This window comes from Cucurbita pepo, chromosome 13 (genome assembly GCF_057944985.1).
Source record: "Cucurbita pepo subsp. pepo isolate OVF chromosome 13, ASM5794498v1, whole genome shotgun sequence".
Lineage (NCBI taxonomy): Eukaryota > Viridiplantae > Streptophyta > Magnoliopsida > Cucurbitales > Cucurbitaceae > Cucurbita > Cucurbita pepo.
In genome coordinates this window covers 1,116,652-1,129,097 of record NC_141810.1, presented here as the reverse complement: position 1 = coordinate 1,129,097, position 12,446 = coordinate 1,116,652, and the positions used below count along the sequence as shown (strand labels likewise).

General features: G+C 36.4%; 2 protein-coding genes and 1 pseudogene across 4 annotated transcripts; all 3 read left to right on the top strand.

Moving 5' to 3' along the window:
* Window positions 1-440: 440 nt before the first annotated feature.
* On the top strand, window positions 441-3,681 carry LOC111809433 (chromosome transmission fidelity-like protein). Its single transcript, XM_023695896.2, has 4 exons — window positions 441-728; window positions 1,606-1,810; window positions 2,745-2,853; window positions 3,438-3,681. Exons 1-3 carry the CDS (start codon window positions 579-581, stop codon window positions 2,810-2,812), a joined length of 423 nt encoding a protein of 140 aa, XP_023551664.2. The 5' UTR covers window positions 441-578; the 3' UTR covers window positions 2,813-2,853; window positions 3,438-3,681.
* Window positions 3,682-4,006: 325 nt separating this feature from the next.
* Window positions 4,007-6,996, top strand: LOC111809432 (geraniol 8-hydroxylase-like; annotated as a pseudogene). The gene is made up of 2 exons (XR_015423309.1): window positions 4,007-5,600; window positions 6,214-6,996. The product of XR_015423309.1 is annotated as a geraniol 8-hydroxylase-like (transcript).
* A 785-nt stretch (window positions 6,997-7,781) lies between these two features.
* I-2 (phosphoprotein phosphatase inhibitor) lies at window positions 7,782-12,072 on the top strand. 2 transcript variants are annotated; one of them, XM_023695727.2, is made up of 5 exons: window positions 7,782-7,983; window positions 8,576-8,616; window positions 9,681-9,802; window positions 11,033-11,209; window positions 11,566-12,072. In XM_023695727.2, exons 2-5 carry the CDS (start codon window positions 8,594-8,596, stop codon window positions 11,769-11,771), a joined length of 528 nt encoding a protein of 175 aa, XP_023551495.1. In that variant the 5' UTR covers window positions 7,782-7,983; window positions 8,576-8,593; the 3' UTR covers window positions 11,772-12,072. The 2 variants fall into 2 exon arrangements, with proteins under 2 accessions (XP_023551495.1, XP_023551496.1); XM_023695728.2 differs by having other exon boundaries at window positions 8,576-8,623.
* Window positions 12,073-12,446: the final 374 nt, after the last annotated feature.

The following is a 12,446-nucleotide window of genomic DNA, read 5'->3' as shown; positions in this document are numbered from 1 at the left end:
TATGGATAAATAAAAGTTTAAAAAAAAATTTAACAACCCAACCCGAACCCAACCTAAAAATGGAGGGTTGGGTTGTGAAAAATTTTGGGTTGGGTTGCTCAACCCAACCAACCCGAACTTTTGGTTGAATGAAAAAATTCCGTCAACCCAACCCAACCCCGACCACGTACCCCCTACTATTTTGTCTCTAATTATATTAATACAAGTTAAATTACTTTATTTTATTTGATTTCTAATTTATTTATTATTTTTTTTTTATAATTCATAGATTTATTAAACACAGAATATTTATAATTTTATTTAACTGTCGAATAATTCAATTATTTTATTTAGTTCCTCTTAAATATATGATTAAAAGTTTAATAATTGATTAAATAATTTTTAAAATTATATAAAATATGAATTTTTCACTTTCTAAACGACGTCGTTCTTTGTTTTCCAAGAATAGCGGGAAGAGCTTTCAGATTTCGCGCCGTTTTTCCGAGTTTCTGTGTCGTCTTCCTCATCAGTCATCAGAGCTTCGTGTTTTCTTTTTTCATCTCAAAGCAGCGGAATCAAGAATCGGAAGGCGTAGGAAGATGCAGATTAAGGTGAAATGTAACTGTGGCGAAACCAAATGCTTGGAATGGGCCGTCGTTGAGTTGCAAGGCATAGTTGAAGCTCAACCCTCCTTCGAAGATCGCCTTCAAACCCTCGAAATCGGCGTTCTATGTCGGCCTTCCGCTCAGGTACTGAACTTTTCCTTTCTCATTGATCGATCTTTTAGCATTTCTCTCAATTTCTTCTTGTTCTCCTCATTCTCAGCTCCCATTGTAGCCCTAGAATTGAATTCCCTGACAAGATTACGAAATTGTTTAGACTAGTTAGGTTCGGAGGAGGATTTAGTTACTGGATCGATTGAATTGATATGGTACTGTAAGTTCATCTTAGCTCATTTATTTTGGTTATTAACTCTCATTTAGTTTATAACCCCTTTGTTCATATCTCTTTTAGTCCATATTCTTATTTATGATTTATGCCTAAGAATTAGTATTGCTATGCCTATACAAAAGGCTTGTCTAGCATTGTTTTGAGTCGTGGAGTCATTATCATTTTGTATTTGCCTAGAGGCAATTAGGAAGAACTTTTGTCGAGAGACTTTGTAACGTGAGAGATACATTTGTAAATATTTTGGTTAGAGTGATTGACTACCACACGTGGATGTAGGAGAATTTCTTCTCTCCAAATCACATATTCTCTCCAAATCACGTAAATCTGCGTGTCTTTTTGTTTAATTTCTATTTGTGGGGTGTGAGTGTGATCAATCTTGCTTCCATTTCTGCTACAACCATTGAGTATCAAAGCATTTTTTGTTGTGGTATTCCGCTACAACAATTGAGTATTAGAACATTTTAGTGGTGGCATTTGCGTACAACCATGGATATCAGGTTGTGCCATTACGGCACAACAATCGGTTTCTCCTTCACCTTGCTAAATCAGTTTCCAAGAGTGATTTCCGTTTCCTAAAGTATTTTTGTTTTTCATTGCTGAGGTAATTTGTTGCATTTCATTAGTTGCATTTCATTAGTTGCTTCTAATTATTTCAATTGATTGATTGGTTTGTAGGAAGTGTATACTTTTACAGTAGGGTACCATGAGCTGACAGGAAGCAAAGTGCCACTGAAGAAGCCATTGTTGGTGTTGAAGAAAAAGAAGTGCGTGGATGAGGATCAGAGTGGCGATACCAAATCAGCTACTGCAGAGTTGGAAGTCATTGGGATAATCAGGCAGCGGATTCTGTTTAAGACCAGACCAAAGGCCCTCATATCCAGTAAGCTTATTCAGTTTCATAAAATAGATAATGTAAAACCAAATGATAAACAAAGCTATTCCGAACGCCTGCAACATCAATGGTAGTTTCACTGTGTTTTTGTTTCTAGCTGAGAACATAGATAACAGGGAACAATCTGAACGTCAATAGATGTTGATTTAGACTCGTGTTCTGGGTCCTGGAACCCAGAATAGAAAGACAATAAGGATTTTTAGGCACTAAAACCTTGGCCGTTAAGCATGGATTTTGATAATGCTTCAGTAACCTCATAGTTCATCTCTTTTACAAATGTTCTTGTTGATCTTGATGATTTACATGTAGCTAAAGTAACCTGGTAATCATCTCGGATCCGGCCTTGAATGTATGAAGCCTTCCAAGTATTAATAATGTTGAAGATTATTGGGAGAGGAGTCTCACATCGGCTAATTAAGGGGTTGATCTTGAGTTTATAAGTAAGGAATACATCTTCATTAGTATAAAGCCTTCTGGGGAAACAAAAAATAAAGCCATGAGAGCTTATGCTCAAAGTGGACAATATCATACCATTGTGGAGGGTTGTGATTCTTAACAAATGAGGTATAAGAAGAACCGGATAATATGAAAGTGGGGCTGAAATTGTACTAATGATATCAATGATAAGTTATGCTGGGCAATATTTTTTTCGAGAGGGCTATCTCTTCCAAGGCTCAAAATAGTCCAATTCTCCACTAGTACACTAAGTACGTCTCAGTTAATAGCAAAACGAGAGCTTGCCATCGATGACTCAATATACGACCTTACTCGAACAGCTGTTCGAGTAAGGTCGTATATTGAGTCACGATGATATCGAAATAACTTAAAACTTGCTTTATTTTTTGTAATAGAGATGTTTTCATTCTCTTTTCTCTTCTTTGGTGCAATGTATAATCCCTATTATGGTTTTTTTTCCTATCAGAACCACAATCATCGGTGAAGGAAAGATCCCGCGCTTCAGGATCTGCAGTGACAGGCCAAGCAACATGAACTCTATCTGTGAAGGTGAAATCCATCCATATGTTTTCTGGGTAAGGTTCAATCAGAAAGGTGTAATGAAATTATTCATTCATTCATTCATTCATCTTTATATATGTTTAAATCCTGTTTTAGTCTCAAAATATGTATGGTTGTTGCTTACTTTTTAAATATTTTATTTTAATGTCTATACTTTGAGTAGGGAACCATAGTTGCTATCGATTTTAGTAAGCTATTTCATTAAAACATGACATAGGTATGTCTTTTGTTTATTTACCTTATCAACATACATTTTTATGGATAAGTGTTCTACGTTACATGCAAAAAGGTCAAGGGTTAGGTTCTAATTTGACATTAGTTTTTGCTAAATGATTAGTGACATTGTAAAGATAAGAATCAAAACACTATTGTTGAGACGAGGTCGTCTCTTTCAGGTGGAAGCATGTTGTCTCTTGCCTTCTTGTAGGCAAAGTCGACCTCGAGTGATGACATATCTTAGTATTAGCAAGAGTCCGAATATGAGTTGGTTTTCGAGCACCTTAGTGCTCGAACTATTGTATATGCTCTTTACACTCATGTTTATAAGCATATGACATTGAGGGATCAACCTAAAAAACATTATATGGTGGTAAAACAGGTGATGAAGATATCATGGATCAAAGGTCGATATCAAAATTATGAAGATTATGAAGATGGAAAGACCAGTTGGGTAAAATTATTGTTCTTTGATGCCTATATAATCTCAGGTACAATTATTGTTCGTGCTGTCTACATCCATGTTTGTAATCAAATGAAATTAAGGGGTCGACCTAAAAAACATCACATGTTGATAGAACAGGCATGAATAAAAGGTTAATATCATGAGCATTAAGATGGAATGACCTAGTAGGGCTCAATTATTGTCCTCCTATCCTCAATATGCTCAGAGTGGAATGAATTAGTATCCACCCTCTCCATGTCCATGTTTACAAGTATATGACATCAAAGGATCAACCTAAAAACCATTCTATGGTGATCTTAGTTAGTACATGTGTAGTTGATTTAATTACAAAAACTCGTTTCTCTTCCTGTATTAAATATTAAATTTCAAATCAAATATGTACAAATATATATATACATAAATTTGAACTCAATTGATATATAGCACATAGTTGTCCTGCCAATTTTGTAGGACTATCCCAACCAGTTTTGTTACCCCAAGTAATAGTTGACATGTTTAGTTACGATCATAGTTCATCTGTACATGAACAAGTTCAACAATGAGTTTTTGTAGTTTAGTTTTTTCGATTTTCGTTACTCACGAGCAACATATAGACTGTTGGTTGCTCATCATTCACTAGCTCTCTTTTACTAACCCAACATGTTTCGTTACACCAAATAATAGTTGACATGTTTTGTTACGGTCATAGTTCATTCATCCATGAACAAGCTAGACAATAGGTTTTTGTAGTTTAATTTTTCTAATTTCTGTGATTTAGATTGTTGGCTGCTCACATTCACTAGCTCTCTTTTATTGATTTCAACAAGTTTTTTAGTTTAGTTTTTCCGATTTCCTTTCCTCACGAGTAACATATAGATTGTTGATTGTCCATCACTCACTCCCTCTCTTTTATTGATTTCAATATATTTCTTAATGTAGTTTATTCCTTACTCACGAGTCACGAACAACATAAGATTGTTGGTTGGCCATCACTCACTAAATCTCTTTTCTTGATTTCAAACGACATGTTTTGTTAGTTTAGTTTTTCCCGTTCCCATGTGAAACACGGTAGAACCAATTTTGGCATGCAAATTTTGACAACCACAAAAACTAGAAGAAAATATCTTGGATAAGACCTCACAACCACCAATTCAATTAATTTTGTGTTATAAAAAGGCAACCCAAATGTCTAAGAGAGGGAGACATAGTGAAAGAGAAAATGGAGCTTACAATAGGAGGCAGTCTCTTTCTTCTCTTCCCCCTTCTACTATTGTTCCATTCACTTACTAGAAAAATCAACCCAAAGCGACTTCCTCCAGGGCCCAAAGGTTACTTTCTCATAGGAAATATGATGGAGATTGGTCATAACCCTCACCAATCCCTAGCCAAACTTGCCGACTCCTATGGCCCCATCATGACCCTTAAACTAGGCCAAATGACCTCCATAGTGATATCCTCCCCATCCATGGCCAAGCAAGTCCTCCAATCTCATGACCAAGTTTTGAGCGACCGAATGTATCCCGATGCAACAATTTATGACCACCATGAGGTAGCATTGCCCTGGCTTCCCTTGTGTGACCTGTGGAGAACCCTTCGAAAACTATGCAACAATCACATATTTTTCCAGAACATCCTCCATATGAACTATACGGTTCGTCTTAAGAGAATCCAACGTCTTTTAGTGTTCAAGAAAGCGCTACGAAAGGTGAGGCTGTAGACATTGAAAGAGTCGTGTTTGTGATCACTCTCGACATGCTTTCCAACATGATTTTTTTGGTGGATTTGAGTGATGAATACTCGAATATTTGTGAAAAGGGTCAAGAATTTAAGGAGGCTGTTTGGGGTATAATGGAGGAGGCTGGAAGATCAAATGTTGGAGATCTTTTTCCCATGTTGAAGAAGATGGACCTCCAAGGATGCCGAAGGCGTATGATGGCTCACATGAACAAGTTTTTAGATATCATTGATGACATGATTGACAAGCGGATGAAGGAGCCAACTTTAGGGGAAGAAAATGACATGCTTCAAAACCTTCTCAACCTTGCAAAAGAGAGTGAAGATGCCAAGTTCCACCTACATTTGATCAAACATTTGATATCGGTAATATCTGCGCGTTTAATATACGTTTGAACCACCTTACACAATATCTTTTCGTCACACGCGCACACACGTTTTAGCCCTCTAAAAATCGTATCACTAGCTCAGTAGGGTCAAGCTCAATAATTGTATGAGTCCATTGTCTATGTATTTTAGGAAAATAATTTAGGTATTTTAAGAATAAAGATACCTAAACCTACCTTCGAGACAGAGTGATGGTGTCTCCCTCGTGAGCACAACCCTTACCTGCCTTGAACTACATGAGTGATCTTGCATACACACGTGTAAATCAGGTCGTTTCTCAAGAGTGATTCTAGACCTTATTCAAAGAATTTACTAAATACTAGAGTGCTGTTATAGGGAATGCTACCTTGACTTTGCTACTTCTAACGCTCGAACTGTCCTCCCTCCTCTCGCCAATCCTTAGAATTTTCGGTTCTTTTTTAGGAAAAGAATTAAGTAGAAATACCCTCTAACTGTGTTTAGTCTATACTGTAAATACCCTCCAACCTACGGGTGTGGCTCAAAGCTCCCATTCTATTCTATGCAGGTAGGGATTAAACTCGATATTTAGAGTAAAATTACACATCTTTGTGTTGTTTTGGTCATTACTTAGGTCCTATTTCCGGCGGGAACCGACACGACGACATCGACGGTGGAATGGGCAATGGCAGAGCGATTAAGAAACCCAAAAGTACTATCAAAAGCCTAAGCAGAGATGAAAGAAGTGATCGGAGAAGGCACGGCAGTCGACGAATCGGACTGGGTAAGGCTACCATTTCTTCAACAAATCATAAAAGAAACTCTCCGGCTTCACCCGCCGGCTCCTCTTCTATTGCCACACAAAGCAAGAGAAGACGCCGAGATCGGAGGGTTCGTGGTTCCCAAAAATGCTCGAGTTATTGTGAATGCTTGGAAGATCGGGAGGGACGAAGGCGTTTGGGAAGACGCTGATTCGTTTAAGCCAGAGAGGTTCTTGGGGTCGGACGTTGATTATAAAGGGAGGCACTTTGAGCTGATTCCATTTGGGTCTGGACGGAGAATCTGCCCTGGCTTGTCTTTGGCTACCAAAATGGTTCATTGGATTCTTGCTTCTTTGATTCACTCGTTTCATTGGAGGCTTGAAGATGGGATCCAGCCTGAATCTATGAATATGGAGGAGAAGACTGGCTTGACTTTGGCTATGGCTCATCCACTTAGAGCTATCCCTTTCAATCAAACTTCTTAATATAAATGTCTGTTTAAATAACCAAATTGGACATGTGCCCATTTCGGTAACTGTGTTCGGTAATGGTAACTACTATCTCGTATAATACTGTTTGTTTGTTTGGGAGAATTCTAATCAAATTTAAACTTTCTATCACAATAAGATTAGAAACGTCGTTGATTCTTGTCTTTATTGCGATCTTCATGTTCTTAAACTTTTGAAACTCTTCCACTTGCTCCAACAAATCTCTTCTAATGCACCAAACAGTGTCAAGATGCCAGAGTCAATGTCTCAATGCACGTGAAAGAAACTACAAAATTTGTTGAATATGTTAAGATGTTGTCCATAGTGTCTTGATGCTATAGACGTGTGTTTTTAAGCGTCAAGAAACATAGAACAGTAGACCATAGTGGTAAGCTAACGAAATACCTCATTTCGTTACAGTGAGATGTTGTTAAGCAGTGTCTTATCAATACTTGTACAGGATAGTTGACTTGATTGTGGCAGTGTCGAGATGCTATATTTTAGTGTCTCAACACTATCCATCGACCTGTGACACTTGTTTTCCTCATTTTCTTTATCTCTAGTTCTTCTTTCGACTTTCACTTACCTCTTTATTCAACATTGATACTCTAACATCGTGAAGTTGCACAACAGTTCAATATTAGCCATAGAAATGAATATAAACGTGAAAATTACTATTTAAGCGATAAATAGAGTTAGTGGCTATATTTTATTCTATTAACCTATATTTTCTGCTTGTTGAGTGTCACGGTCATGCTTGCTTTGAAATGGAGAGTGTGTTTAAGTGGGCCTTCGAATAACACAGCCCATTGGGTTTTTCCAGGAAAAGCCCAAATGAAGTGGGCCTTCGAATAACGAGCCCATTGGGTTTTCCCGGGAAAAGCCCAAATGAAGATGGCCTCGGTCCAAGGTTCCCTCTGCCTCTCATTTCATTCGTATTCTTTCTTCTTTCACCTCTCTTTTATCGGTCAATCTCATCTCTTCTGTTCTCTCTTCGCGGTTGCGGTTCCTTTCTGTTTCCGATCCCTGGTGCATGAGAGCATCGGTAGATCTTGGATCTCATATCCTACGCCTCCTCGTTTTCCTCACGAGCCTCTTTCTGATATACTTCTGCTTTTGTGGCAAACTCTACGCTGGTCGGGACGTTGACGAACGGTAAAACTCTCGTGCCTTTTCCCTCTTTGCAGATTTTATTTGGAGAATATGTGCGGGATGTTTATATTCTTGGGAGAACTGTGAAGAACGATGAAATTCGGATAGACTGAAAATGGATGGAGTTTCTAATAGGGATTATGAGCGGTTGTTTATTTGCAAGTCCGTTTCTGTACTGGATAATCTATAAACAAAAAAATAATAATAAAAATATGCAAATGAAGAAATTTCGCACATTTTTTATTATTAAATTGATTCGGGAGCATGATTAGATTAAGAAATTGATGTATTACCGAATCCGAGCCGGAAAAAACGAATATTAGCTCAAAGGTTCGATGAGTATTCAAGTGAAGGATGTTGGATGAAATTGTTTTGGGTCGAAGCAGATGCTGAAGGTAATGCGACAATTAGCTATAAAACTAATTTGTAGGATATTTGATATTTTAGTGAGTTGTCACTGGCGACGTGGATTCCATGGTTGAATTAACCTGAGAAATGACGGGTCTTTGTTTTGCCAATATGAGATAGCTTCTTTCCGGTGGTCCTGTGAAATGGGTTAGTTAACAATTGCTTTGGATTTCTTTTTCATGGACAGGTTCACAAGGAGGTGAAGATGAGTAGAAAAGAATCAGAGAGGTATGAGGTATTTTATGCCTTTGCATCACGTCTGTTTCCTTGATTGTCCACCGAAATATGAATTGAACCTCTCATTCCTTTCTCATGTCTTCCCACCCCACGGTCAAATACTTTTGGATTTGCTTTTACTCTTTTTTTTTTTTTTTTTTTTTTTTTTTTTTTTTTTTTGTATTAACCAAGGGGCTGCTTATAATGTTATTACTTAACTCAAGACTTCTGTAAATGGGCTTAAATGGAATTATTATGTTAATTCATCCATTATTTTTTTTTTAAGGAAAAGATCATTTTCATTAGTAAAGTTAAAAGGAGATGTATCGATTAATCATATTACCATAGGCTCACCCAATCCCTTGGCCTCTCAAAAATAAGAAGTGAATGGAAAGCTGAAAATACCATTTACCTCTAATTGGTACTAAGGTCGTGTTTTAGCTCCAACCTGACAAGCACGAGCAATAACCTGTTGAGGGAAAGGGTTCATAGCTTCGAGAAAGAGGTTCTTGTTATATATAAGAAAAAACTAACAAGGTTTGCAATTCTATTGCCCAGCAACAATAAGGGGGTTCCCAGCCCTTAGGTTGTACCTAGCCTTTTTGGGAATATACTTCTTTGATGTTTCTTATAAAGAAAATATGTATTCAATTGTATAGGTGCTTTTGACATTTCAGGAAATCACAATATTAGCAAGATGAAGTAATGCTAAATTTACACTTGATATGTGCATAAAACTCCTCTGTTCTCATGTCTCTATGGTGTTCTGGTGTTTCATATAGCTATTTATTCTTTCATTCCTAATCTTCATTTGCAAATGTCCATGTTTAAATGTTCATGTATCCATTCAGTCTCTGGATGAGATATTTGTTATTAAATTTCAAATAAGATCAGGAGTATCTGTTCTTTAGTGAAATTATATTTCAGGTCCCTATTCCTTTAATGAAAATGGAATATGTTGATTACTTAACAGACATGAGCTCTAGTTTGCATCACTTGGAGTGTTCTGTGGTTTACTCTGACATAAATTTCACACTTATTCTAAAAATTTGAGCTTTATCTTTATGTTCTTGTAGTACCCGTGGGCGGCGTGTGAAATGGAATGAAGTTAATATTGGTCAAATTGAAGCAAATAAACCTGTGCGGCAGAAAATTACTGAGCCTAAGACGCCTTATCATCCCATGATTGAAGATGATGGTATGCGTTTCTTCTATTAGAAGCATGTAATACCCAAAGGATTTGTTATGATAATTCTTTTATGGGAAAAGTGCACTTTTGGTGTGGGTTTGGTTCAAGTTGAGTGTATGAGGTTTCAAAATTGACATTTTAGCCCTGAAGTTTGGAATAATTTGGTGTTTGGTCTCTCCTATTGTTAACAATTTTGGTCCTTTCATCAATTTTCTTCATTTTTTTTTTTAAATTTTGGACTAACTTGGCAAAATATGTTAATTCTATATGTTAAGTTTATGTGCAACATATTTACTATTTTAAAAAATTAAGAATTAAACATTTTTTTTATTGTTTTTATTTTCTTTATTTTATAATTAATTTTATGTTTGTTAAGTTGTTGATGTGGTAAAGACATATATAATAAATATGTTGCACATCAACTTAACAAATAGAGAGTAAGAATGAGAATAAAAACAATAATAAAAAAAATGTTTATTGAAAACTCAAGGTCTAGTCTGCCTTACATAACTATAAGTTGAAAACAAGGACCAAATGTGTTAACGGGACCAAGAGAAACTCAAATCTCAAGGGTTAAATGTCGAATTGAAAACCCAAGGAGTCAAATGCAACTCAAGTCAAATGTCAGGAACTTAAAGTTGCTTTTCCCGTCTCAAGAATTTTGTAACTTCTTTGTATGATATACTGTAGAAAAAGGACTATATCTTGTTGGTTTGTTTGATTTTTATTTATAACTTCTATGTTGCATTGAAAGCACTTTTCATGAATTCTGAAAGATTTAGTTTTGGAAATTACCTCTTTAGTTATGATTCCAATTCACTGATGTAATCTGAGAATAATCTTCTATTGGATATTTTTCGGTAAATTTTCTAGATCGAATGTTTATTTTTGTTGAAAAAAGGTTATCTAGATATGCTTGTTGTTGTTTTTTTAGTAATTTATGTTTGCTTAATTGGAATTAACAAATATGGAAAATTTGCAAGAGAACTTTTACGCTATGACCAAGTTGGTGTGTGGAGGCTTATATATTGCATTCGTGAGTATTTTGGCTACGTCTATGGATGAAGATGGTAAATGTATAAATGTGAAATTGATATTGGTGAAAAAGCATTTGTATGCCTTGACTATCTCGGTGGGAACGAACGCAAATTTATTTGTTTAGGTGTAAAGTTTTGGTTACTTTAACACTGTATCAAGATGGTGCACCCCAAGTTTGTAATTGTTTTTCGTTTGATGCAGATTCTCTTTCTCCTGTGAGGGACAGGTTTGCCATGTGTGTTGGTGATGCAATGCATGCAGAAGCCATCCGAACTGCATTGAATGATGTGGCGTCTTCAAGTGGTAAAAGCAGCCAACGATCTAGTGGGTGGACATCTTCTGAGGATGAAGCAGATGCCATGGACCAAGATGATGAAGGTCCCAATTTCCTTTATTTGCTCACTTCTTTTACATCCATTTCCCAACTTTACGTATTTTCTAGGATTTCAAGCACAAGCAGTTTTATAAGATGATCTAATCTTAGAATCAAACAGATGATGGTAATCATTGCTTGGTTGAAAAGGTTTTTTAAGGTTTAATCCTTGCAATGCTGTGTATCCGACATTCTGTGTTGTTTGACTGTGATCCATTTGAAGGTGATATTGGCTGTCATCTCATTTTCAAAGAAAGAAACCCACATGGACTTGGCGACTAACCCACTGTGTGTGTATATATATAATTATAGCACCTTGTCTGATATTTTTCTCAAGTTCAGTGGTTGGGTTTGAAAACAGATAAGGGGAATTTGAGCTTTAAGGAACACCGAAGGGCACACTATGATGAATTTAGAAAAATTAGAGAACTCCGAAGGAATGGGTCGATTCTAGTGGACGAAGAGGACGAAGAAGACGATGTTGTGGGGAATATAGATATTGGGAAAAAGGATAAAGGTGATTTCTCTCAACAATCACCTCCGCCAACCAATGGAGTTGGAGGTTGATCTAAGCTTAAGCAAAGGCAAAAGAAAATCCCACCAGACTGTTGGGGACCCATTTGATAAGAAAATGTTTGGGTACAAAATTTCCAATGTCTTCTATCTTTCTTTTCTTTTCTTTTTGAATTTTATTTTATGTGTACTCTGTATTGTAAATAACTTCATTTCCTTGTCCATCCCAAATGTGACAAGAGTGTGATACACCTGACTTCCTTTTCCTTTTGTTGGTTTAATTGGCCATTCATTTGAACTTCAAAGCTGAAAGTTTTCATCAGCTTACTTATAATTGTTCATGTTCTTCTTGATATTTCTTTTGAGTTTTCTTGCTCCATGGTTATTTATATGGCTTCAATGGTTTATTTATGTTTTCAAATGATTATAGTTTCTTTGTAATGTTTTGAAACTAAATTGTTCCTTTGCTTTTCATTGTTATTGTATGGTTTATTCTAATTAAAAATAGGCAGAATGTAGGGATGCAAGGTCCAATTTTTATGATTCAAAACTCTACATCACGTGCTTTGTACACATTGTGTCTGTCATTCCTATCGATTCAATGGTTCGGTGAAGTGTTTAGATCGTGATATCGTGGGTGGTTCACTATTCGTCGTTGTGAGAAGTCCATTGAACCTTTATTCATAGGAAGGAGAAGTCGTTACAGGGTATTTTAGGTAAACGTGTAGA